General features: G+C 45.5%; 2 protein-coding genes across 2 annotated transcripts in view; one reads left to right on the top strand and one right to left on the bottom strand.

Annotated features, from left to right (window-relative positions):
- TNKS (tankyrase) overlaps positions 1 to 19,761 on the top strand; it is a 136,748-nt gene extending 116,987 nt beyond the window's left edge. Inside the window, exons 18-27 of the mRNA XM_054064637.1 lie at positions 2,230 to 2,418; positions 3,734 to 3,971; positions 4,652 to 4,734; positions 6,692 to 6,812; positions 7,427 to 7,524; positions 8,920 to 8,994; positions 11,210 to 11,315; positions 12,168 to 12,354; positions 13,092 to 13,248; positions 14,665 to 19,761. Of these exons, the coding sequence (XP_053920612.1) occupies positions 2,230 to 2,418; positions 3,734 to 3,971; positions 4,652 to 4,734; positions 6,692 to 6,812; positions 7,427 to 7,524; positions 8,920 to 8,994; positions 11,210 to 11,315; positions 12,168 to 12,354; positions 13,092 to 13,248; positions 14,665 to 14,751 (1,341 nt within the window). The 3' untranslated portion in view covers positions 14,752 to 19,761. The remainder of the gene's footprint in view (positions 1 to 2,229; positions 2,419 to 3,733; positions 3,972 to 4,651; positions 4,735 to 6,691; positions 6,813 to 7,426; positions 7,525 to 8,919; positions 8,995 to 11,209; positions 11,316 to 12,167; positions 12,355 to 13,091; positions 13,249 to 14,664) is intronic.
- A 194-nt stretch (positions 19,762 to 19,955) lies between these two features.
- DUSP4 (dual specificity phosphatase 4) lies at positions 19,956 to 26,314 on the bottom strand. Its single transcript, XM_009567377.2, has 4 exons — positions 25,831 to 26,314; positions 22,256 to 22,392; positions 21,635 to 21,854; positions 19,956 to 21,407 (listed from the first exon to the last, which is right to left on the bottom strand). The coding sequence occupies exons 1-4, from the start codon at positions 26,216 to 26,218 to the stop codon at positions 21,022 to 21,024; spliced, it is 1,131 nt and encodes a 376-aa protein (XP_009565672.2). The 5' UTR covers positions 26,219 to 26,314; the 3' UTR covers positions 19,956 to 21,021.
- Between the last annotated feature and the right edge of the window lie 978 nt (positions 26,315 to 27,292).

The following is a 27,292-nucleotide window of genomic DNA, read 5'->3' on the forward strand; positions in this document are numbered from 1 at the left end:
TGTGGGCATTGAACAGTATTGAACAGTGTTAAATTTGGGGTAACTGTTGAAACAGAAAACACCTCAAGCTGTTGCTGAAAGACTTGGATGGAAAGAAGAGCACGATAACAGAGGATTGTATCTAGGTGATGACAGAAGTGGATGTCTGTTGAAGCTGGTCTCTGGAGATGAGCTATTGCTAAAGCTAAAGTATTGAAAGGCTGATCGGTTTGTAGTGTGGGTGTCCTTCTGGGCAAGTTTTCTACTGCAGTGGGGTTGCAGTGGTTGATTCTAACCACTTTACACGAGGTCAGTCCTCCTTCCTCTGTATAGAAGGAAGCATTGGTGTCTATCAGTTGCACAGGTACCCGATAGATTGCTTATAAGCAGCTCTTAATTATGGTTGAGGTGAGAAGGAAGTCCCTTGCAAATAATTGTACAGAGCCAGTGCTTGAGAAGCTCTCAGCAGTGTGCTTACAGTCAGACACAGGACATGAAGCTCCAGAAGCAGCATTTTTTAATGATCTCAAGGTATGCGTTGTCTGTTATTGCTTGGCCTTGGCACAAGGAGAGCAAAATCTGAGAGAGATCATCATAATAGAACCACAATTGCTTTCATTTGAGAGCCAAATGAAATAGAGTGTACAGTGTTCGTGTTGTTTTTAAGGAGAGCTTATCAAAGAACCACAGCCTGCATTGTTTGCATTGGTTCTCTACTGCAGCCTGGGCTCCCAGTGTCCTAAAGAGCAAAAAGCTCCAAATCCTGCTGAAGGGTTAGCATTGCAATATGGAATTCTTTTATGATATTGGGTTTTAATACCACCAAGCAATATTGTTCATCAATATCTGCCATAAGCATCAAACTCGCTGGACATTGCTTGGATCTAGAAATACATTTTGTTGTAGAGATTGTGCTCCTTCTTTTCAAGCACAGGAAACCAAAGCGTGTTTTATGTGAAGGCAAAACATCCCTTGCTGGTGCAGGAAAATGTTAGAGATTGGCTCAAGCTGACTATCATTTCTAAAAATCATAATTACAATTTAATTGGGTTGCCTTACTGTCTCTAGGAGAAGTTAATTAGGCAGTGTTTTGTGCTTTTCCATCAGCTTATATATTAAGAGATACTGTAACCTTTCCTGTGGTACCCTGCATTTCTCTCTGAGCTGTCATTAGCCAGTTCAAATCTCTCTGATGGGAGGTAGAGAGGAGGTGAGTACTGGTTTCACAGTACTTTTCCTCCACAAAGTATTTGTCTTCACTTCTTCTACCTAATGCTTCGTGCTGCATGTCCTTCAGTGGAGTTTCATGTGGCAGGAAAGTCACAGAAATGGCAATTGCTTTAAAAGTTTGGAAGATGGGAAAAAGAAGGTTGGCAGTCTTTTCAAACCACACATATTCATAGAGCAAGCCCTTTTATGACAGCTGCTGAGAGTCACTTTATTGCCATCAAGAGAAGAAATTAAATCCTTTGGAAAGTCTTTGCAATTTCAGTGTTTCATGCTCCTACTTACTCGTTCTGACTACTTAATTTTTATTTCTTAGCTGTATTGCACAAGTAATTTTACTGACCAGAGGCAGCAAAAAATTTTGTTCACCAGCTTTCTATTCACTTAACTTGGAAGACTTCAAGGATGGGACATTGCTGGAAGTGTGAGGTTGCAAGATTGTTACTTTCATAGCCCGTGTAAAACAATTGTCCTTATGACACTCATAATGTGTTTTATCAGTTACAGTTCTCTATAAAATATGATTGGAAAAAGGACAAATTTGTGCTGCCGTGGATGGGTTCAGAGTCTTGCCAGAAACTGCAAGAAAGAAAGTACAACAAAGACTTTTGCATACCTTCGTTTAAGAGGTGGCTTAGTAATACAACACATTGATATTTAGAGCTTTTAGTATCATATCACAAATGTTGTAGCCCTATTAATTTGTGTTGCCCATTCAAATATGTCTACAAATATTTTGATAGTTAACTCTTATTAATTTTATGCTGGCTCAAGCATCATGTCTGCTCCTGGAGCTGGCACAGACTTCATGCTATATACTTTGGGTGATGTGGCAGAAATCCCAGTTGTGACTGATCCCTGTTATACATATGCTGGTAGGTTATCTGGTAGTGCCCAGATACAGGTGTAATGGCCATGGAGCTGCAGTACAGAGTGGTACCTGAAGAGGTTACCTCCAGCACGAAAAAGGAGGTGTGTGTTTTACCAGCATCACGTTGATTAAGGTGTTCTTATGTTTTTTAGCACGTGGATATTGCAGCACTGTTGATCAAATACAATACGTGTGTAAATGCAACAGATAAATGGGCTTTCACACCATTGCATGAAGCTGCACAAAAAGGAAGAACACAACTCTGTGCTCTGCTGTTAGCTCACGGAGCAGATCCAACAATGAAGAATCAAGAGGGTCAGACGCCACTAGACCTGGCAACAGTAAGTTCATGTTGACATGCCGGCCACAGACTGCTCTGGAGGATTTGCTCAGCAAATTAAATGGCTTTCTAGGGCTCCATGGTATCAGTGGTGATGATGTAGAGGGACATGGGAATCTCCAGGGTGACAGTTTGTGACTTTTTACCCGTGGGTCCAGATTTTTTTCCTTTGGCTGAGATCTTAATGTGGCTTGTGATTTAAGGTTTGCTTCTGCTTAAGGATTCACTCTCGGGATCAGTCATCTCATTGTCAGAAATAAATGTACGCAAAATGGCCCTAATGACGGTCATCCGTGTGCTGTTGGTGATTAGTTCTTTGAGCCTAGAAGGAAAATCAGATGGGCCTTTAGAGGAATGGGATCATTTAGAGGATGATTATGCTCAGTGCCTGCATATTATCTCAGCTCTTTTTAGACTTACTACAAAACAATATTCTAAGATTTGCAGGTGACTATAAAACTTTTTCTATATCTGCTGCCTGAAACTTTCTTATTAGCAGTGGCAGCTGATTAAGAAGCCTAGCAAGGCTATGTGAACATGTATCTCCCAGGTTAATCAGTCTTAGTGGTTAACCTTCATGCAACCATAATGCGACCAGATTGAATGCTGTATCTGGTTGTGGTATGAGTGTCTTTTATGGTCACTGACTGATTTATGGAGAGTTCAAGAAATATGCTTCAGAATAATGTGAGCTCTAGAAAATTTACTTTGTGAGGAGACACATTTGATTTCTTTGTGGGGAAAATAAGGATGTCTTAAACATGTTATGAGAGAACATGCAGGGAGGAAATTCTTGAAGATAAGGGTCCTGCTTCTTTAGTCAACAAAGGCTAAATCCAACTGTTGGTGAAGCTCATGCTTGTAGCGCCTGTCTTTTTGTTCTGTTTTAACACTATAGGATGTGACTATAGAAAAGGCAGTGGTAAAGTCTTGTCGTTGAAATGTTGATCCAGTGCAAAATAGTAGACCAGAAATTGAGCCTGTTAGAGAAATTATGAGATTACACTGTTGGTCTAAGTTATGAAGGATTTCAGATGAAGTTGCTGCATTAACACCTGTAAAGGCATTTTGCCAAAACGAAAATTAGTTGTACCTTCTTACATACCTTTAGAAATGGGGAAAGCCTAATTCACCTGTGTCTGAGCAGTGAATCAGAATGTTCTTGTAACTGTTCTTGTAACCATGAATTCCCATATTACAAAAGTTGGCAGTGAGGGAACAGCATCATCAATTAAAACAAACAAAAAGAAAAATTCTTTCCAGATATTGATGACTTGTGATAATAGAACCTCATGTCTAATCTTTCTGTTTTTCAGGCTGATGATATCCGAGCTTTGCTGATAGATGCGATGCCTCCAGAAGCTTTGCCTACATGCTTTAAGCCTCAAGCTACTGTTGTTAGTGCCTCCCTGATCTCACCAGCATCTACGCCGTCCTGCCTCTCCGCTGCCAGCAGTATAGATAACCTTACTGGGCCGCTGGCAGAACTAGCTGTAGGAGGGGCATCCAATGCTGGTGATGGAGCAGCGGGAACTGAAAGGAAGGAAGGAGAAGGTGCGTTTGCTGTTAGACAAGTTTGCCTTGGCAGAAGTACAGTAGCTTAGTATCAAAATAGGCCTCACTTTATCTGAAAAGCATTTCTGACTAGCCAGAAAATGTTGTACAGCTTGAGCTGTTACCTGCATTGTAAAGCCTCTGATGTTTGTTCTGTTTTCATGTGATTTGCCATGAGCATTGTCGGCTCTTCACCTATGTGTTCTATATATTATTAGGTCTGACTACAAAGGCAGTTCTAATTAGGGGCCCGAGTGTTTATTGTTTATTTGGTCCAGAAAATCCAATGAGAAATATTTTGATGAAGGAATTATTGGGGGATTTTGTTGAGGCTTTTTAAACCTTTTGATTCGTACTTGGAATGCGTGCTTTGTCACCATCTAAGCGTTTACATAGCAAACATACACCCACCCTTTCCTTTCCTTCCCTTTGCAATAGAAGCCTGTGTTTGCCACAGATAATTTTTGCTTTTTAGTAGTTGCTTCTGAGGAGGGAACGGTGCTGAGCTCTCACACAGTGGAAGTGCATTGTTTGTTATAGGCATAGACAAATTGATTGTTAAAAAAAAACCAAACAGACTTTGGAATTTTGACAGTATTGGCAGCATTGCTTGGGGTTGTTTGTTTGTTTGTTTTAAATTCAGGTGCACAGGATATAATGACTTGTTTCTTCTCTTACAGTTTCTGGTCTTGACATGAATATTACCCAGTTCCTAAAAAGCCTAGGTCTTGAACACCTTCGGGACATCTTTGAGACAGAACAGGTAAGTGACAAGCCTCAGCTCTGCTCGTATTTTTAAAAGATAGACTGATCTAATAAACTTGAGTGTTATTTTCATTCCCTAATTGTAAAAGGAAACAAAAACCCAACTTCACATCTATGGAAAAACAAGTACATCTGAGAAAACTGCAAATAAGTCACTGAATACTTCATGGTGAAGTTGAGAAACCTGTGCAACTCTCTTTTGTTGTTTGAGTTGGATATCCAGTGTCTTTCCTTTTCCCATGCATACATGATGACTGCCATGTATTCTGAGAGTTACACTGGACCTTGTGAATTTTGAACATGATGGCTACAACAAAGTTAGGTTGGAATGTCGCCTGCGCTTGTCCCTCGGCAGTTTTAGTATCCAAACAAACTTTATGCCACTTGCACTGCTGCATGTGACACTTTGGTTAGAGCTAGGAAACCCTACAGTTTGACCATAAGGTGAAATAAAAATCTGGTTTTAGCAGGGCATAGTCACACTAGAAAGAATGCAAAAATACAATTTCCTAATAGGTTAGGACTGTAGCATTAACTGGGCTCTGCAGGGCTAAAAGAGTTTTAAATGGAATTGAGAGATGGGGGAAAAATCTTGCAGATTTATCAATAATTTACAGTATGTGAAAAGAACACAACTAATGGGACAGTTTCCCGAGCTGACATAACTTTTTAGAGCAGAAGTACCTCTGTTGTATTTGTAGACTAATTTCGTGTATCCTTCTTAAATTTAATGTGTTACAGTTAAATAGATCATTAGTTTGTTTGAGCGAAATGGACACAATGGTGGAAGCAAAAGGTACAAGTGCAAGAGACTGGATTTGATGTTTAATTTTTTTTCCCAGGCCTCTGCTGCTAATCTTTTATGAGAGATCAGGAAACATATTTGAAGTGTAATGTGTTGCTTTATAGAAAAAGTGCCAGCTGTTTCCGTGCATTGTTACAGGAAGTACCTCCCCAAAGTTAAAATTCCATATAATCTTTTTTCCCTTCTTATATGTAAAGTATAAATTCTTTTCTTTAATTTCTAACAGCTTCCATTAAGAAGCAAACCAAGGCCAAACCAACCTATATTCTACTCACATTTCTTTTTTGTTATTTTTCACACCTTCCTGTTGCCATCCTAGTTTTATTCAGCTTTTGCTTCCTTAACTCCTGGCGTGTTTTTAAGATCTGCCCCTGCTAATAAGATTTAATAATGCAAATCAGAGTCACTGTGTTCATTCATAGTTTTGAAATGGTTTAGCTCTGCATATAATTTTCCTTCTAGTGAAACCAAGCTTGTCTTCCTTAAGCTTATTGCTTTAAACTGCCTTTTCCAAGCACTGCAATACCTCCATGTGCACTTTTTCACCTTGGCTCTAGCCTCCTCTTCGTACTGGATCTTTGCTCATGCTTTCTGATATCTGAGATTCTTCTGTATTTTATTAATATTCTGGAATGAAAATCTTCAGTGGCTTTTCCATGGCAGTCTCAGTAGGGTTATTTTCTGCTCAATTGGACAGATGTTCAGTGTAGCTATTAATTCTTTGCTTGAGTTGCTTTGTTTTGAATTAATGGTATTCAATTTGTAGTGGACAGAGTTCATACTTGCAAGTCCAGTTGTGCTAACAATCCAGCATCTTTTGAATCAAATTGTATGGTTTTTCATTATTAGCTGACCTTCCCATTCTAGTTTAATGTGTAAATTTCCCCTGCAAGAACCGGCTCCTGTTATCTTGCTGTAAGAAAAATAAAATTTTTGCTCAGCTTCAGGCTGTAGCAGCTGAATATGGGTCTGAGACCAGGAGAGGCTTGCCAGAAGGTGGCAGCAATTAGAAGCACAGCAAAACATAAAACATATATTCACTGTCTTTTTTGCAGCATGAATACATTCCATTCTGTGAACTGATGGGTCTTGAGCCATGGGAATCAGGCCAGGTTTGGAAAGTGATTTTTGTGGTCTTTCTCCTTTTCAGATAACCCTGGATGTGCTGGCAGACATGGGGCACGAAGAGCTTAAAGAAATTGGGATCAATGCATATGGACACCGCCACAAATTAATTAAAGGTGTGGAGAGACTTCTAGGAGGGCAGCAAGGTAAATACGATGCTTCTACTGCTTAGTCTCAGCATAGCGTTCAGTGGACTCGCAGCAATCACCTTCCATAAATGTAGGCATCGTCACCAGGACTTGAAAGAACCTGGACGTCAGGAAAATGTACTCGCTGGCATATCTGATGGCTCAGTGGGTTGTAAAAGGTAAAGAGCCTACTGAGGAGATACAGGACTTGCCTTTCCAGAGAGTGGACACCCCTGAGCCTGCTGTGGAGGCTGTGCCAGTCTCCAGGGACTCTTTCACCCAGGAAGGAGCTTTTGGATAGATTTGCCCTCTGTACCTACCCACAGGCCTGTTGTATCCTGAAGCGTTGACCTGATTGAGTTTTTTGCTTCTCCACCCTCCTCAGATGCTTCTCTTGGAAGTGTAAACAATAAAATGTCGTTATGTCCCACACGCATTTTCCTGCTCTCTTTTAAAGGCTCTGCTGCTAGCAAAATCACTTTCTTTTCAAGGTTGTGCCTCTGCTTTGTGTTTATTTTGCATTTCCTGCTGTACTAGGGTTATTTAAGAAGAATAATGATGATGCTGGATACAAATAGAGCTTTTGGTATTGTTTCTTCCTGTTGATTTTTATTTCTTTAATTCCTTTGCAGGCACCAATCCTTATTTGACTTTCCACTGCGTGAGTCAGGGGACCATTCTCCTTGACCTTGCTCCTGACGATAAGGAGTATCAGTCTGTAGAAGAGGAGGTATTGCAACTAACTTTCTTAATGCACCAGTGCCAATGGATTTCTCTTTTCACTTATAAACCCTCAGAGCTAAAGCATACAACACAGATTAAAAGTAATAAAATATGCTTTGCTGCATGAATTGCAGAGATCTGACATTAAGTTTAGGGCTCTTGATTTGTCTTTTTATGGAAAACCATGATGGAAATTACTTTGCTGTATCCTGCCAGTATTTTGTATGTGATCTGTGGGCTTCCTTAGTGTTCTTCCAGTTTTGCCTTTTTGGTTTTGTGTTTTGGATGTCATCTCACAGCAAGAGTTTTCACAGCAAGGGTTTCCACAGCTTTCGGCAGATTGACAGCCCTGTGCAAATCAAAGGCCAGGAGTGAAGACCAAGAGATCGAGGCCTTGCAAGTCTGTAGGCATTCTCTGTGCTCGACTGTTTCTGCGTGTGAACCAGCTTTGTTTACTTTTGTCTTAATGGCTTAGTTAATCTGTAACCCAGATAAACAGCTCTTGGATAATTGAGAGTTGACTGTAATTCTGCCTCCTACACACACATATGCTTTTATTTAAGTAAACTACAAGCAGATACCATTTTGAAAGAAAATCATACAAGAAGCAACCTCCTGAAGAGCTGTGTTTGGAAGAAACTCCATTTTACTGTGCATTTGCAGTTTGTCTAGTGTTCTTACACTGTAGCACGGAAGGGTTTGGCGTCCTCTTAAAAGTCTAGATTTTCAGGATTGCTGTTAGCTTAGCCTGGAATATTTTTGATTAGTAATTCTGTAAAGTGGAGTCTATGCAGATCTTCTGTATAAACTTTTCTTACAGAAAGGGTCACTTGTCTGGTAGAGTAGATTGGGATATTTATTTGAGCTGTTACTAAGTGTTGTTGCTGTAGCTATAAATATCTCCGGAAAAGATACAGTGAAACTGTTGAAACTCAGGGGCTGCTAATGACATAGGAAAATCTACAGAGCAAGCATATTCCTGTCACTAAGAAATACAAACTGCCCTCCTTAGAAACACACTTGCTATTACTTCAAAATTATCTTTCTGTATATTCATTTTCAAAGAGTTTTTTTCCAATGTAAAGTTTATCTACTTGTGTATAGTTTTGATAGCAAGTGCTACTGTTCTTCTTTTGCCTATGTGGATTTTTATTACAAGATTGGATAATTGCATCATTCAACTTCTTTATTGAGGAACAGCTTAGTGTGTTGGGTGACTGAGAAATAAGGGTGTAGTTCAGTTTAGAATTGAGATGTTGGGTTGGGTTTTTTTGACACCTTTTAATTAATTTTCAATCAAGAATGTGTGTTGTTGCCAGTGATATAGTGAGATGTTGCATGAATACTTTGCCTTATTAGCAGGCGGTGTGTGTTGAACATTCAGTTGTGTTCATTTTTGTAGATGCAAAGTACAATCCGGGAGCATCGAGATGGTGGAAATGCTGGCGGGATCTTCAATAGGTATAATGTCATCAGGGTAAGTTTCAAAACCTCTTAATTCTATGTGGTAAAATAAGTTGATACTTATGCAAGCAGGCATAATTGGTGTAATGGATCACCCTTTTATATTTAAAGTTCTTTATTGATACAATATTCTGGAGCAGACTTAAAGTGAGGGCTAAGTGCTGAAATCAAACTGAGCGTGTGTGCTGCACATGGAAGGAGAGACAAGTATCCACTTGTGCTCTTAAAGGAGTCTGAAGAACTGATATTGGAGACAGAAGTAGTGAAGAGCCTGACTTAGGTTTCACAGCCTGATTTAATTTTGGAGATCTATAGCTTCTATGTTTGACTGCAACACAGATTTTTTTTTCCTCAGTGTAGGCTTTTCTTGCCTTTGTAAAAGAGGTTTTTTGGGGAGAGGGAAACGATGAGCATGACTTCTTATTAAAAGTTTCTATCTCCCTATGCTACTTTGGATCCTGACACCTTCTTTGCCCCTGTCAAACAAAAACACAACTTCTACAAGCCCTGACATGTCAGGAAACAGAGTGTTGTCTTTCTGAGGGAAAATACACTCTCTGGTTCCTTTTATGGGGGAAGAGGAAATAGGCAAAACGAGAATAGAACTCTTTTCCTGACCTCCAGCAAACCCCTGCTGTATATCTGTTTGAAAAGTGAGCCTGTGCAGAGCCTTTGCAACTTAGCCCAGTAGGTCATATGTCCTGAAGCCAATAACAGAATTACAGAATGGTTGGGGTCAGAAGGGACCTCTGGAGATGACCTGGTTCAACCCCCCCTGCTAAAGCGGGTTCACCTGCTGCAGGTTGCACAGAACACATCCCAGCGGTTTTAAATATCTCCAGAGAAGCAGACTCTACAACCTCCCTGGGCAGCCTGTTCCGCTGCTCCATCACCTCACCGTAAAGAAGTTTTCCCTCATGTTGAGATGGAACTTCTTGTGTTCCAGTTTGTGCCCATTGCCCCTTGTCCTGTTGCTGGGCACCACTGAAGAGAGTCTGGCCCCATCCTCTTGACACCTGCCCCTTAGATATTTGTAAGTATTGATAAGATATTTCAGTCTTCTCCTCTCCAAGCTAAACAGACTTACGTCTCTCAGCCCTTCCTTGTAGGAGAGATGCTTCCATCACCTCATTACTTTTGTGGCCCTCTGCTGAACTCTCCTCAGTAGTTCCTAGTCTTTCTTGAGCTGGGGAGTCCAGAACTGGACTCAGTACTCCAGACTGGGCCTCACTAGGGCAGAGTAGAGGGGGATGAGAACGTCCCTCGACCTGCTGGCCACACTCTTCTTTATGCGCCCCAGGATACCACTGGCCTTCTTGGCCACAAGGGCAGAGCCATCCAACTAGACACTGCACCACTTCTGAGCTCTGCCATCCAGACAGTTCTCAGTCTGCCTTACTGCCCACTCATCTAACCCACACTTCCTAAGCTTACCTATGAGGATGTTAAGGGAGACAGCATCAAAGCTGGTCTCCCCTCATCTACCCAGCCAGTCATGCCATCATAGAAGGCTATCAGGTTGGTCAAGCATGATTTCTACTTGGTGAACCCACATTGAGCACTCCCGATAACCTTATTTTTCTCCATATGCTTGGAGATGGCATCTAGAATGAGCTGTTCCATCACCTTTTCAGGGATGGAGGTGAGGCTAACTGGCCTGTAGTTTCCCAGGTTCACCTTCTTGCCTTTTTCAAAGATTGGGGTGACATTGCTTTTTCTACAATCCACAAGCACCTCCTCTGTTCTCCATGATCTTTCAAAGATGATGGAGAGCAGTGAAGGCGAAGTCCTTTACAGAATTCACAGTGGTATTAGAGCTTGTGGCTGGAACAATATCTCAGGATAGTTTAAATAGCGCATCTCCTACAGACAGGAAACTTCAAAACGCTAGCCCAGATTGCTCAACAGAGGCCAAACCAGAGAGGGAAGGAGTTTCAGACAGTTCGTAGTTTTTGGTGATATTATAAGCTCTAAGGGAAGAAGCCTGAAAGTCTCCCTTAAACCCAAGATCTTAGGCTGCAATTTCACAATAGTTTAACCATCTGTGAGCATGTGCTACCGACTTGTTTGAAAGACTTCAGCCTTGCGTGATGAACAACCATGATGTTTCTTTACGCCGTTTGTGTGTCTTAGTCTTAGTTTCCCTGTCAAATTCATGTGAACTCTGTGAAACCAGATTGCATTTCAATGCCGATTTAAGTAAGGTTGGACCTGTTGTACCGCTGCAGATTCAAAAGGTCGTGAACAAGAAGTTGCGGGAAAGATTCTGTCACAGGCAGAAGGAGGTCTCAGAAGAGAATCATAATCATCACAATGAACGCATGTTGTTTCATGGTAAGGAAGTGATCTCTATTTCTATGAAGTATTTAAAAAAAAAAAAAGTCTTACAAGGACCCACAGGCAATGTTAATGTTGATGTGTCACCATCCTATTCAGTAATGGTATTTCTCCACTAGAAATACAGGGGCGTGGCAGTGTTGGAGTTAGTCTGTGTGGTTACTGCAATCTGAAAAGCTGCACTGGATTAAAAAAATACATTTTTAAATTGAAAAAAATAAGTCTTTTTGATAAGGTATGTATTAGCCCTTTTCAGTAAAGCTGCTGGGAGGATGTTACATTGCTGTGAGAAAGACAGCGTCTCTTCTAAAAGAGGAGAGCAGCACACAGTAAAAGTATTTTACTCTGGCACTTCAGGCAACTGTCAGGGAAAGGAATCAAAATGAACTACAAGTTGCAGCAAGATGTTCTCTAGAATCTTCTAAAAGTGCCTACAAATGACAGTTGCCTGAGGGTCCTCCCTGCCCCAGATTCTTCTGTGATTCTGCCTAGGAAATCGTTTTTGTTATGATTGTCCTGATATCTTGCCCCATCTTAACCAGTACTGACTGCTGGTGAAGGTGTGGATTGACAAGATAAACAGCGCTGAAATGGTGGGGGAAGCCATTTAATGAGATCTGTGAAATGAGTAAGAAATATGAGTCACACGTGGGATCTTGGTATATAACAATAAATCCCACACATCACTGCATCCTGCTGGGTATTGCCTCCTTCCAGCTGACTGAGTGTGCTTTCCGGTATTTAATGGTCTATTTGAGGCAGATGAGCTCCTCTTGACATAGTCCTGTATTACTATAGAGCTTAACAAGTATGTGTGATAACACATTGTTTTGTGTCATTCTGTTCTAGGGTCTCCTTTTATCAATGCTATCATTCACAAAGGATTTGATGAAAGGCACGCGTACATTGGAGGAATGTTTGGAGCTGGAATTTACTTTGCCGAGAACTCCTCAAAAAGCAACCAATATGTGTATGGGATAGGGGGAGGAACAGGCTGTCCCACACACAAAGACAGGTCCTGCTATATCTGCCACAGGTATGAGGCAAGCAGAGTTCCCTGTACATAATTTTGGCCGTCCTAGTTTTTACAATCCTGCCTTAGAATGAATTGCTGGGAAAGAATAGCCCTATGAGCTTGGTCATGGCAGGAAAAATGCAGTTTTCCACTTGGCAAGGCTGAACAAAGAAAGGATATGAATGCAGTGAGTCCCACAGAAAGGTCAAAAATTACTTCTAAGCATGCAGTGATTATAAATCAAAGTGAATTGTGGCTCAGGAAAGAGGCTTGAAACAGCAAGTTTGAAAATGAAGAGTCAGGGGAAAACGGCAATTAAACTCCAGGCACTCAGAACAAAACTGCAGTGCAAAGTGGTGGTCAGCAGTGCAGCGTTGTGCTATGGATCAGATAATTTTGGAAGTAGCGAACAGGACTTAATCACAGCTTTGGTTTGTACTGGAGTAGATCACTGTGCTTTTTGCACTTTGACACCTGTCCATGCCCTACTGGTAGCAGCAGTGAGTTACATAAAATGAGCTAGAACAAGCCCTATATCTGAGGGCTAAACAAAATGTGTGTTTTCCCTTTTGTGTGTCAAGAAAGATTTATTTTTTTTGACAGGTTTTGTACATCTTTAGAACTGGTTTCTAAATTGCTTTTCGAAAGAATCTTGAGAAATTAATTGTAACAAAATTAACTCAAAGACTGAAATAATTCTGGAACCATATAACTCCACGTAAGGTATTTTAAAATGATGTTTTCTTTTTTCACTTTAGACAAATGCTTTTCTGTAGAGTGACCCTTGGAAAATCCTTTCTTCAGTTCAGCACAATGAAAATGGCTCATGCCCCTCCAGGACACCATTCTGTTATTGGCCGGCCAAGTGTGAATGGACTTGCGTACGCTGAATATGTTATCTACAGAGGAGAACAGGTATTTGGGTTAACAAGGACTGGGTTGATGGAAAGGCAGAGCTTGGAGCTGGAGCAGGGGTGTGGCTGGTTTCCATACCACCTGTGCTGTGGTTACCTGGTTGATATTGTGGGTTTTTTTCATTTAAAAGTGGAAATAAGCAGCCAGTAAATGCTACTCCTGTTTGCTGAGCTGCTCTGATTTACACCATGCAGGATTGCCTAACTCTCCCTGTGCAGAGCTGCTACAGTCTGCTAGCAGTTGTAGTCTCTCTCAGCAGGCACTGGTTCTCCCATTGCATTTTACTGGCATTAGTGCAGTAACAACAACACGTGTGTTTCTGGGGCTCTTGTAGTTATGACAATTCTGGGCTTTTTACCTGTAGATTCCCAGCAGTATCAGTGTCCCTGTCTGCCAGAGACTACCCTTAAATGGTAGCTGAAGTAGCACAGCAGTCTTTCTTCAGGAGGTGATTTTTAACTCAGCTAGACCCTTACTTTAGAAAAGTGATTTGCTCTGGATGGCTCTGAGGTGGTATAATAAATTCAGGTTAGAAGGAACCTTGAGGAGGTTACCTAGGCCAGGCTCTCATTCATGCTGAATTCAGACCAGATTGCTGAGTGCTTTCTTTGACCAGGCAGGTCTTGAAGGCCTCAAAGAATGGCGTTTCACCACCTCTCTAAGCAACTGCTTCTTTTGTTTAATTATCATCAGAGCAAAAAAATAGATTCTTTGTATCCAGTAGGAACCTCTCTCATTTCATTAATCTCATTCTGCTGCATAGCTCAGAGAAGAATCTGACTCTGTCTTCTCAGTAGCCTTCCATACATGGTGGGAGATCGACACAAGGTCCCACAAAACCTTCCCTTCACTGAACTGAGCAAGCCTGTCTCCTTTAGCCTCTTGTTTATCCTGTGCTCACTCCTCTACCTGTCTTATTGGTCCTTCACTGAACTTTGCTCCAGCTTGTTGGCATCTTTCTTGTATTGGAGGGCCCAAAAGTTGTATGCGGGTCTCTAGATGTGGTCTAGCGAGTACCGAATGAACAGCAGTCCTCTCTACGCTCAGTGGACTGACTATGCTGCGGTTGATGTATAACAGGATGCTGGTAGCCTTTGTTGCTGCCAGGACACACTGTTGATTCTGCTTCCACTTGCTCAGTCACCCAGGTCACCCTGACCCCCCTCCCCATCTCCTTTCAGCAGAGCTGCTTCCCATCCTGCAGTGTTACAAGGAATTAGTTCATCCCCGGTGCGTTTGCCCTTGCTGGATTTCATGAGTGCTGGCTACGAAATGTGCTTTTTCTTTTGTACTTTGCAAACATAGAGACAATTCTTGCACTGTCCTTCCTGATAACTGTTTAGTGAACCCCAAAATGTGAGCTTGCTAAGCATTGCAGAAAGCCATGTTGGGTTTTTTTATTGTCTTAACTTTCAGGCATACCCGGAATATCTCATTACATACCAGATTGTGAAACCAGAAGCTCCCTCACAGACAGCAACAGCAGCAGAGCAAAAGACCTAGTAGCTACAGAGCAGTGAAGGAGGATGCAACTTCGATCTTGGACTGGTTGGATACATGTTTCAGAAAATCAGTATCATACAAAATCCTTAACAACCTGGAAATAAGCTGTATGTCTTTTATAAGGATCGCTGTCTTGATAAATATGATATGAGTAACACTTGCATACTCGACTGCTACTGTTCCTTTTGAGGAAAGTTTACAAGGGACTGCCTTTTAATAACGTATCTCAGGCTCCTGGTCTCTGCAGTTACCATGTGTAAAATAATGTTGTTTTTACTTAGACTTTGGGAACATTATTGTGGAAATCTTCATCAATGCCATCTCACATGTTAAAATTTCAGACACTACTAGTTATTTTATTTGCAGATAACTTGCATTAAGCCCATAATTTTCTTTTCAGCATACACCATTCACTTTGTGTTTTCAAGAGATCCTAGTTAACTATTTATTTTCCTTTTGTATTCTGAAGTTGAGCCGGAACCTTCTTCAAGATATTTTGCACAAAGTCGGTTTGACTAAAATCATTAATAATGCAATATGAATTTCATCTGAGAAGGGGCTAGGTCCAGTTCTTCAATAGAGGGGCTTTTTTGCACACCTCTGAGCAAACGATAATGTGAGTGAGTGTAACTTTTGAGTGGAAACAAATTGTTAGTTCACTGTTTTGTCCTGAGTTTTCTGGGGAAAGCCCTGGGAAGTGTGCAAGGGTAAAACCAGCTTTTGTGCTTGGAAGAACTTCATAAAGCAGGTTAATGCCCTCTGCTGGCATCTCTAAAAGGAACTTTTCATAAGGTTCCTATTAAATACATGCAGTTTGTGAAATGTTCTCCAGTTACAGTGACGTATGGTTGTGTTGAGAAATAGCAAGTGAGAAGTCAGAAGGCTGCATACACGAGGGTGTATCAGGTTTGTGTCCTTCTGTGGTATGGGACTCAGTAATGGGTTTCAGACTAGTAAGGGAGAGTGTATTTTAGCAGTTTCATGTCGCATCTTTGTATGTGACATCACAGTTGAAGAGCTTAAAGGATTTACAAAAATACTAATGCTTTTAAATATCTATTTTACATTTTGATGAGAATGAACTTTTAAAACATCAGCTGGCAAGTGGATTTGTTTGCAGGTATACCAGAGAACAAAGCTAGGATTTGTTCACTCTAATTCCCTTCCCTGCAAGTTCCCAGGTTTGTTTCACTGGGTAGGAGGAAGGGTGTTTTAAGCATTGCATAGCACAGCATCAAACAATTTCATAAGTCCCTGTCCTGGAGGATATGCATTTGGCAAAAGTCAAAACAGATTTCTTCTTTGTGTTGTTTTTACAACTTAAGAGAAGGTTGAAATTTAGGCAGTGTTAATTCTTTTCTTGACAGCCAATACAAGGAGATGTGCTTCAGTGTTGAGCATGTAATGACTGAAGAATAAAATGTTCCTTTGAGCACAACACGCTGTACATTTCCCTGTCAGCCACCACTACTTACTATCTAATGATCCCATTCATGCGTTCAAGTTTTATCCGCCTTTAAGCAAGGAAATGACAGAATAGCGTGCTTTTAGTTTACAAAAATATATGTGCTCCCCGCAAGCGGGATTTTGCTGATGTGTTTGGATAAAACAAACTTAAACCTGAAGAGCTTTTCACTTTCAGCATTAAAACATAAAGTTTTCATTTTTAACATAAAGATATTAATGTTCAAGTAAGTTATCCTCATGGAGGAACTTCATCCACTGTAAAATCAGTCATTTGATGCAATCTGGCTACCGGTACATCATCTGTTTGTAATATCTCTAACAAAAACCTTAGAAATAGCAATACTCCAACAGATCTTGAACTTTGGGTTTTATTTGTCTGAAGCTGGCAGTGGATATATGGTTCTCGCTTCATTTTATGACCTGATTAAATATGTAGCTTTGAAGTCCAAGCCAGGCTTTAGCCTAGTTCTTTTAATCAAATTTTCATTGATAAAATTGGGTGCTTGTATTTTGGCTACTTGTTTAATAGCGTTAGGATTGCGAAGATCACCACTAGGCTTTGAAGCTTTGTATTCATCATTTAAGTTTGGGATTTGTTTTTAACTTAGTTAATAATGGAGTGGGGGGATGTGCCTATCTACACTAGGGTTTAAGATAGTGTTGAGAGTGAGTGTTGCTCACCATCCCCAGGTAGACATAGTTTTAAGTGGTAAAACAGTTGTGCTGCTTAGGTGAGCGAAATGGTTGATGTGAGTGTGGAAGTTAAAAGCTTTACATCTTTCAAAAACAAGAACAAATCTAAACACAAAAACCCCACCAAGCCCGCACCAGACTCTGTTCTTGCTTGTTGTTTCCTGTGTGCTGATCGAACTAAAGGCTAGTCTGGATTTCTTCTGCAGCCTTGACCTTCCAGTGGATAAAAATATTATCCAGTATCTTTGAACTGCCAGTGTTAACGTATCTGATGTTCTGTGCTGAGTAAGGTGCTGTGTGAGGAAATCATTTTGCAGTGGTTTTTGTCTTGTAATGACATGATCTCATATCCGTTTGTGGCCAGACACAGAGGAATACCCAGGCCTGATGATATGTACGGTGTTGTAGCTCCTCTTACAGTTTAAAACAAAGTGAGGATCTGCCCATCAGCATCAGTTGCCCATGAAAAAGCTGGTCATGGTTTTGGTGGTAGAGCTGTATTAGGCAGATAGTACAGATGCTGCTGCTTTAGCTGGGGCAATTAACCAGTTCTATAGAATGGGACCTAAAAACCAGCACGCCCCTTAACAAGGCAGCTGCTGCCTCCTGAGAAGTGAAGAGGTTTTTTGACTTTCTGAGAAGGGCAGTTCCCCGGCAATGGGATGCTCCTGTGCAGCATTGGGTCACCAGCGGAGGCACGGTAGGAGCTGGGATGCAAGAAGACGCTAGGATAAACCATCTTATAGGCTTGGGTGCCTGAGGACCTCTCACTGAGGTCCTCACTGAGGACCGCTCCAGAAAGAGCGCTTCCCACAGGGACAGAACATGGTGTCTGCTGGGGAAAAGGAAGGCAGTCGTACATGCCTGTTGATTTTCATCCATGTCCCTTTGAGGCAGTGTTTTGAAACACCTGAGCAGTTTGCGATGGGACCTTAATAGGCAAAACAAAGCAATTTCACCACGTAGCAAAGAAGGGAGGGTTCCTGCTCTCCATTGCTGATATTGTTTCCATGAGACAGATGAATTAGGTACCTAGTGCAGTGGCATTGCAGTCTGAATGCTGTCAACAAAACTTCTGTTAGGATTAAAAGCAGAGAGTACGGTACCTTAATAAGGTGTATCTTATTTTCTCATCCTTATTTTTATCTGCCAGTATATTTTGATCCCAGCTCCACAGAGACTGTTACAAACCTCTTGTGCTAGTTCCACCATTTTGCAGTCAATATCGGTCTGTAGTCCAAGGGATGAGCAATGTGTTTCCTAACCTCTGTTGCAAATGTCTGCATGTGATGCGAATGAATCCCCCTGCATTATGCAGCAGGAATTTCTTTTGTTGCCAACTTCTATACTTTGCTCCTTGATAACAGAATACCCCAAACCAAAACTCTACACTGAAGCAAAAAGAAAGCCACATAAAATGTTCTGCACTGTTGGCCTTGATGGGCAGCAGACATGGAAGAGACACACGAGACTGGGGAGCTTCTGGATAAAGGTGCTTCCTTGGCTCTGAAAACCAGCTGATCCTTCTGTTTGTTGTGGGTTAGAGGAGACATCTATTCCCTGGGAACGTGTGAAGCGCTGGGGGGATGCTAACATGTTGTGTCTTTGCATGGCCTGTGGGAACTACTTAACGCAGATCTCCTCAGAAAAGACTCCCACATCCCTGCAGTGAAGTCAGAACTCCTGCAGAGGTCATGCACTACCTAGAATTTCCACATGAGACCGTTAAGAGAAATTACCCAGAACAGATTTTCCCAAAATATTCATGGGGGGAGGTTCCAACCACAAAGCAGATCTGTTTGAACATCGCTAATCATTCTTGGACGCTGAAGGTTAGAAAATGTTCAATTTAGTTTTAATGGGATTTCTTCCTTTCCATGCTGCTTTGCCACAGGAAAATCTAGCTCAGAAATCTTAAAAGGAGATGCATCTAATGCGTTGCTTCAGACATTTTAAGCTATGTTGCAGCCCTGCTAAACAAGACGTGGGAAAGTTAGATTTGGTTCTGTCCACAGATAGAAAATGGCTTGTGAACCTCCAAGCCTTCAGTCCTCTGATGATCAGAAGAGGTGGCTTTGGCACAGCCTGGAGCACGCTCCTGATCTTTCAGAGGGGCAGGGCACACACAGAGATGCAGTGGTAATGTTCCCACTATCTGAACCCATAGTAGAAACCAAGAGGGTCAGGGGACAGCATGTGCATGTTAAAACTTCTGAAGCAAAGTGAATGAACCCATGAATCCGTAGGGAATGAGAAACAGATGCATTTCCCATTACACCAACACATATGCCTGTCAGGTCCTATTTTCTGACTGGTTTTGATATATCTATTTCTGTCCTACTGAACCTGGTGGCAGCAAATCTTAGTGTTGGGTTCCATTAATTACTAAATTAGCTGAATTAGAGGCTCTGTATTACAAGGTAATTTTGACACTTTGTTCTTAACATCTGCAGAACTTGCTTCAGTTTTGGAGATTGAAATGGGTTTTTTCTGTGCCACAGTCCCGTGACCTTGTGCATCTTCATTCCTAATTGTTTTCTCCACTGGCCCAAATGGTAACATACCAGGGGGTTGAATTTTTAGATCTTTTTTTGTATAACTTGTATTCATAACTAGCCCTGCGTGTTGCCTCTCTTGGTTGCAAATTACCTGGAGCTGTGGTATCATTTATTTCCTCCTTTCCCCCCTCTCTCAAAGAAGACGATGGGCAGGTTCTCAGCCTACCTACATGGTGGACTTTAGGTAACATCTCTGTAACAACTGAGTTTGATCTATAAATGTGCTTGGCTAAATGTCTGATCTGCAATACTTGTAATAGTTTAAAATTCAATAAATACATTTTTAACAGTTGCTCTGTGAAAGCCGAGTATCTGCACAAACTGCTATTCTGTCTTGGCCCTTGGCCTTAGGACAAACCTGCTTCAGCCACAACTGTTGAAAACGGTGTTCTTTTTATTTTCTCCAAACAGTTTGTTTTCTCCCTCCCTCAGGCAATAAATAAAAAGTTAATTTCTAAAAAACAAAAAAAAACAAAAAAAACCAAAAAACAAACAAGAAAAACCAAAAGGAACAAAACCATACATATGTACATCAGCCACGCAGGCATCTTCTGTGTTGGACTGGACTCGGGAGAAGGAGAGGTAGGGTGGGAAATAAGGCTCCAGGTGGGTTGAAGATGAGGCATGTTCTAGGCTTGGACCAAAAGCCGCAGCAGTGTTGCACGGGTGCACCAGACGCAGCTCAGGTGGAGAAGGGCCAGTCATGAAGTGAAGGAAGTCTGAAAACGCTGGATGGATGACATCTCTGGGCCAGCCTCTCCTCCCCCCAGCTTCTTCTCTATTACAGCCAAATCACATCCCACCCTGCTCCATCTGGAAGAAGGGCAGCAGTGGCATGGCTGGAGAGGAAACTCAAAGTAATCAAAAGCCCAGACTGCTGCTCCCACCCCTTCCTTCTGTTCTTCAAGCCACAGGAACTTGGACCCAAGTTTTGCAGGAACCAGGATCCACAGAGGCAAGAAAAGAGGCGTTTAGGACTGCATCTCTGCTCCAAACTGCCCTCCCAGCCACAGGGATTGCTCTCCCCCAGAGGAAGGGGCTGGGGTGCAGCCCATTCTGTGCCACCACTCCTGCTCACACTGAGGCCCTTCCTGCAGCTCTGCTTGTCACACACCCCAACTGGCTCAGCAGCACCCACCACACCGCCTGTCTTTGTGCAGGGGGGAGGGCTGCTGCACAATAAGATGACTGTTTACTCCCTTTTTAACCCAGATGAACTGGGGCAGAAGTGTGGGGAGGTGTATCTGTTATTAAAAAACAAGACAATAAAATACAGATGGAAAGAGATGAAGACCAGGCACTTGAGGAAACCCAGTGTACTATTTTTTTCCTCCTCCAAAGAGCCTGGACAATGTCAAGATTTGTGGCTTTTACAACTTTCGTGTTTTCCAAACATAACATTAAAAAGCAAAAAACCAAGATGAGGTAAGAAATTTCTCTACATAAAAGACGTCGAGTCCAGGGTGAACGGCAGTGTCCGGCACTATTGCTTAACATCACGGGGCTCCATGCCCACCTGGCACCGTCTGCCTGGCTGGCCTCAGCCCCTGAGCTAACAGCTGGGTGACGTGGTGATGGGGCTGTGCAGGTATGGGAGGCTGCTGGGGGTGGCATGGACACCAACAGAGACTGGGAAGCTGAAGACAAACTGGGAGGTGGGGGTGGAGGTGGCCTTGCCCCGCTCCCGCAGTGTCCCCGAGGGGCTGACAGCTTCCACTGCGCATGAGGTGGCCAACACCTGCGACTCAAACTGCAGCAGCTGCCCCATGAAGCTGAAGTTAGGGGAGATGATGCTCCGGCGCTGCTTAACAAACTCAAAGGCCTCCTCCAGCTTGACACGTTTCTTCATCATCAGGTAAGCCAAGCAGATGGTGGCGGAGCGGGAGATACCAGCCTGGCAGTGGACCAGGACCCGGCCGCAACACTCCTTTACCGCATCTGTAGGGCAACGGGATGAGATGTGAGACCAACTTCCCTCCTACAAAGCCCAGTCCCTCAACAAACCTGCTGGTGGTGGCTGACCTCCCTCCCACCAGTGCAACGAATGGGCAGGACTGCTGGACCCCAGTCCTCGCTGAGCTAAAGGCTCCAGGGTCTTTGAGTCAGGACCCTCCTCCCCATCATGGTGACACACACGCAGACGGCTCCTCTGCACAGGCACTCACCGATGTACTCAATTGCCTCCATGAACCAAGAGCTGATGTCGGCTTTGTGGTTATCCTCCACAGGGATACACTTGTACTGGTAGTGCCCCTCAAAGTGGTTGGGGCAGTCTGAGGAGACGTTCAGCAGGGCTGTGATGCCCAAAGCATCAAGCATGTCCCGTCGGGCAGCGTGGTAGGCACTGCCAAGGTAGAGGAAGGGAAGGATTTCCACAGGACCACCCTGTGACAAAGAAAAAGAGCAGATATGAGCGTGACCAAGGGACAGGAATGGGCAGGACACATCCAGAGGGCTTGAAGGCGCTGAGCAGTGCTGGAACCTGGCACCTGATCCAGAGTCCTCTAAAGAGAGCAGAGGCTGCCTTCTGAGCTGATAAACCTATTTCAGCCCTCCTCTTCAGGAACAGGCAGGTATGGTTAACGCCGTTTGGCCTTGTTCACTCCCCAGGGAGCACAAACACCCTGGGATCAGGAGGAGCACCATGCTCTTCCATGAGAGAGGAAGGAGCAGGACTCTGGCTCTGCAGGCCTTGGCTGAGGGACAGCAGAGAGGTCTCAGCAGGACCACGTTGCAGTGCTGGAAGGAGCAGTCAGGATAAATGAGCAGTGGGCTTCTAGACATACCTGGTCATGAAGGGGGGTCCCACAGGAACTGCAGCCCAAATCCAGGGGCTCAGCACTGCTGGGGGGTGACACATTGCTCAGGGACTTGGTCTTTGCACAGAATTCAGGATATTCAGAGGAGAAACGCTCATAACCCCCTGCAAGAAAAGAGGCATGAAGTGTTATCCCAGGCTACGTTCAGAGCACCGCAGAACAGCATAGCTGGAGCTGACACACCTCACCGTGCCCTTCACCACTAGATGATGCTACAGTGACAGAGAGTGGTCCGTCTCCTGCCCTAGGATGAGCAACCAGGCTCCGGGCAGCAAAGGGGCAATCCTTGAGCCCACTCCCTTGGAGCCAGAGCTCCAAGAGCTCTGCAATGCCCTTGACTGCTTAACTTCCTGGTCCAAGGTCTAGTCCCCTACATGTCACCTGCCAAAAGCCCAGACGGGGCCAAAGCTGCTCTCTAAGATGATGGAGAGAGGATTTGTTGCCAGCATCCTCTGTTTTTAATGGGAAAAGCTGCTCCCAGGCCAAAGACTGGTCAGTTTAGACCAGACACATCGTCCTGCCACATAGAACAGGGAGGTCTTCCCATTCCCCGGCCTGACCCTCCAGCCCAGAGCTCCCAAAACCACAGGCTAGGGAAGCCCTGGCACTGGCGAAGTACAGTGAAGCTAACTCCACAGCAAAGCTCTCCAGAAAGAGGTGTCCACTACTTCTCAAGAACAAGGGGTGTGAGTTGAATATGGAGATAAGCACCCTGTAAAAGAACAGCCTGCTCCTTTGACCCACTGCCAGGGGGATAAGCAAAGGTTACCTCAGTTCTTCCTAACAGCAAAACAAGAGCAAACCCCATTAGCTTCCCAGGATAGGGAAACTGCAGCATTGGCCACAGATAAAACATTTCTGGTGAAATTTCCTTCTCTCATTCAAATCAACAGCCCTGACGTCCCTGTGGAGTCTGACCTTGAGCCTTAAAACCATTGGAAATTTTGGTATTTTATCATCGCTACAGGAATCCAGGTGCCCTGACTCCCAGGATAGCATCTGTAGACTCTTCCCAACTACAAATTTGCCTGCAGATTTGAGCTTGCCAGAGCACACACAGCAGCACACATATTCCTTATCCAGCCTTATGTCTGAGACTGCCCTGAATGACACAGGGTGTTCAGAAGACCAGTGAATGTGAACAAGTCCAGTGAAACAGCCCAGTAATCCCTAGGCAGCTAGAGAGCAATAGTGCCAGCCTCCCAGTGTCCTTTATGTGGTTTCCTCCCCCTCTGCAAGGAAGAGCTCTAGTACCTTAAAGCAGAAACGTACATAGGCATCACTAAATTGGCCCTGTCCCTCCCACACGAGCAGGACAGTTTGCAGAGGCTGCATTTCCAGGGCCTGACATCCCTTTGCAGCCCCATTGGTTCTATTTGGAGGAGCACCTAGAAACAAGTACCACTATTAGACCCTTTCAGGAGGTCTGATCCTAAAATCCCTGGATCCACCACATCCCACTCTGGTGGCCAGCACACCATCCTGAAAGGGAGAAGATGCCCAGGGTGAAGTGTGGAAGTCCACTCCCTCCTTGGAAAAGCAAAATGACCCTTTCAAACAGTCAAAAGTTTTCTCTTCAGTGTATCGCATCAGATTCAACGTCCCCTCAGTCAAGCACCACATCCAGCAGCTGCATCCAGTGGTCTGCAGATCCTGGCTGTATGTGCGGGTCCTGCCCAGCACAGGAATCACGCTGTGCAGGTGCCCATGGCCAAGCAATACCCAGCTGGGCTGTTTCACAGGGAACCTGGCAGCAGTCTGATCTGCACAAAACAGATCTGGGTCTTCGTTATGACCTGCACCCAATAAATTTGCATTTGGCCAGTCACAGTGCTGGGTTAGCACGGCTCTTACGAAATCAGAGCAAGCTCCGTCATTTTAGTAGCTCTGTGGTAAGCAAGGAAGAGGTCTCTAGTGCCAAGCCTCAGTCTCTAGTGGCCCACGCCTTAAAAAGAAAAGACTGGAAACCCCAAAAAACCTCGAATAAGAACCACTGGGCTACCAGAAGCCTTCAGATGACAAAAGCCATCCTTGAACCACAGCAGCATTTCCTGCCACATGCGCAGCTCCCAGCACCACGAGGGTTCATGGCAAAGGACCCAAAAGCATGCTCCCAAGTGAGCCCTTGCTGTGCAGGCATCGCTACCGCAGCAGCAGCGCATCATATCGCATCCTTGGAACAGCTCCTGCTGTTTTTACTGTATCTGGTACAACAGGAGCGCTACCTCCTCCATCTATCATGCCTCTTAATGGATTTGCTGCTCTGCATAAGAATCCTCACCCCTGCTGTAAGTAAACCGAGGAATAAATTAACTCTCAGGGTGTAAACAAAAAAAGAAAAAAATCCCACTGAGCTTACTCAGGAACCCCAGCTGAGCATCCCCCTCCTCTAAATCCTCTCATGGCAATTCTCAGGAGCAGCAGCTCCAACCGTTCACAGCATCCCACTGAATCCAAGAGCACGGCAGGGGGAAAGCCCCAGCTGCTGCTCTAGTTGCAAAAGCAGCATCCTGGGGGTTTCTGCCCTCTGCAAAGAGACATCAGCACGGCACCAGGCATTCGGTCCTGCACTGACCCCCTTCTCTGCACCGCGGGGCCGGGGGCGAACTCAAAGAAAGGGGATACCCATTCCGCACTCCCACTGGAGTGCCTGGTGCCACTGGATTTGCCCCGAGTCCCATAGGGTCTGCACAGGGCTGTCTCGCCGCGCTCACACCGCGCTCTCCCAGAGCGACGGCCGCGCTCCCGGCTGTCCTCACTCGCCGTCCTCGCTGGGTGCGACCCCCGAGCTCAGCACCCCCAGCCCCGCCGGCTCCCAGCTCCTGGTGGGACACCCGGGAGGCGGAAAAGTGGGGACGGGGCGCAGCCTGGCCAGACCCCCATCCCCACGGCCAGGTCCCACCGGTCCTGCTCCTGTCTGTGCCCACCGCAGCAGCCCGAGCTCAGCACGCACAGCCCCCAACCTCGCTGGCTCCCAACTCCTGGTGGGACAGCGGGGAGGAGGAAGAGCAGGGACGGGGCACGGCCAGGTTCTCCCCCCCATCCCCGGGCCCAGATCATCCCCGGGACCAGGCTACCCACCTCATCATCCCTGCGACCGGATCCCTCCCTACATCATCCTCGGGGCCAGGTCGTCCCCTCCATCATCCAGGTCCCCCACATCATCCCTGGGACCGGGTTACCCCCTCCCATCATCCCCGGGGCCAGGTCGTTACCCCCCAACATCCAGGTCGCTTCCCAGCCCTGGGACTAGGTGTTCCCCCACCATCCCCGGGGCCAGGTTACCGCCATCATCCCTGGTTTTAGGTCCTCGCCCCCTGTCCCGGGGACCAGGTGTCCCTCCTATTATCCCTGGGACCTGGTTACCATCTCCATCATCCCTGGGATCAGGTCGTTCCCCTACATGATCCCTGAGACCAGGTCGTCCCCCCGCAACATCCCTGGAACCAGGTCGCCCCATCCCGTCCTTGGGACCAAGTCACCCCCACACCACCCTCGGGGCCAGGTCGTTCTCCCCTCATCCAGGTGTCCCCCCACGGTACCTGCGAGCAGGCGGATGTCGGCTCGCGCCGCGTCCCGGCGCAGCGCGCGCACCACGAGCGCCACGGTGCTGTCCTCGCGGAGGGCCTCGGCGCGCGCGCTGCGCTCGTCGTACACCACCACGGCGGCGTAGAGCCCCGCGCGCAGTCGCGCGCGCGCCTCGCCCTCGGCCGGCAGGATCTGCTCCAGGCTCACCGCCCCCTTCGCCCGCCGCCGCACGATCGTGTTGCAGCGCACGTTGAGCGCCCCGCGGATGTGCCCGGCGCTGTGAGCCAGGAACGGCCGGCAGTCCAACACCAGGCACCGCCCGCCGGCGCCGGCCTCCTCGCGGCACACCAGGCGCCGCAGCGCGCTGCCCTCCATCTCCTGCAGCCCCTCGGTGGCCACCATGGCGGAGGGGAAGGAGGAGGCGGCGAGCACCGCTCGCGCTGCCTTTACCCGCCCGGCGGCGGCCGGTGCGCGCCACCCCCCACCTCTTCACGCCCCGCCCCGCCCATTCATCCCGCGCGAAGGGGCGGGGCCGGCGCGCGCCGCGTCACCGCCTCCATTCATAAAAAAGAGAGAGAAGGGCGGCCATGTTCTACGGGCTGGTTTTGTGAATGGGGAGAGAGGGAGCGGGGTCAGCCCCGGCGAGGCACGCGCGTGCACGCGCCGCAGGGAGCGGACACGTGTGTGTGTGTCTCTGTGTGTGTGTCTCTGTGTGTGTGTCTCTGTGTGTGTGTCTCTGTGTGTGTGTCTATGTGTGTGCGCGCGCGCGGGCACACGCACTGGGGAACACACAGAGTAGAGCACACACAGGTGCAAACAGACACTGGAGAGTACACACGTGTACATAAGTACTGGAGAGGCACACGCACACGCACAGAGTAGAGCACTCACAGGCACACAGACCAGAGAGCACAGACAGAGCACACACAGGTACTCACAGTCACTGGAGGGCACGCACACACACACAGAGTGAAACACACACACAGTGGGAAGCACACATGCACACACATGCTGGAAAGTACACACAGGTACACATGTGCACACACAGGAGAGCACACACAGGTACATACACACTGGAGAGACACATGCACACACACAGAGTGCACACAGACATGAGAGAGCACGTGTGTGTGCACACACAGGAGAGCAAACCCATGCACACACACAGAGTAGAGCACACACAGGTACACACCGACATCGGAGAGCACAGACATGTACACACACAGAGTAAAGCGCACATACACACTGGGGAGCACACACGTACACACACAGACGGGAGCACACTGCCTCCATTCACAAAAAAAAAGAAAGGCCATATTCTACGGGGTGTTTTTCTGAATGGGGAGAGAGGGAGTGGCACAGGGTCACCCCCGCTGGGATGCGCGTGTGACATGCACTGCTGGGTACGCACACGCACAATAGAGCACACACTGTAGGATGTGGACATGTGTATGTGTGTGCATGCACAGGCACACA

This window comes from Cuculus canorus, chromosome 4, assembly GCF_017976375.1.
Source record: "Cuculus canorus isolate bCucCan1 chromosome 4, bCucCan1.pri, whole genome shotgun sequence".
NCBI lineage: Eukaryota > Metazoa > Chordata > Aves > Cuculiformes > Cuculidae > Cuculus > Cuculus canorus.

Excerpts from the sequence above, each read along its gene's own strand:
- DUSP4 (XM_009567377.2), bottom strand. The coding sequence starts at position 26,218 with ATGGTGGCCACCGAGGGGCTGCAGGAGATGGAGGGCAGCGCGCTGCGG. Across the intron at positions 22,393-25,830 it reads CGACATCCGCCTGCTCGCAG|GGGGTTATGAGCGTTTCTCC; the intron begins GTACCGTGGGGG and ends CTTTTCTTGCAG. Across the intron at positions 21,408-21,634 it reads GGAGGCAATTGAGTACATCG|ATGCGGTAAAGGAGTGTTGC; the intron begins GTGAGTGCCTGT and ends GTTGCCCTACAG.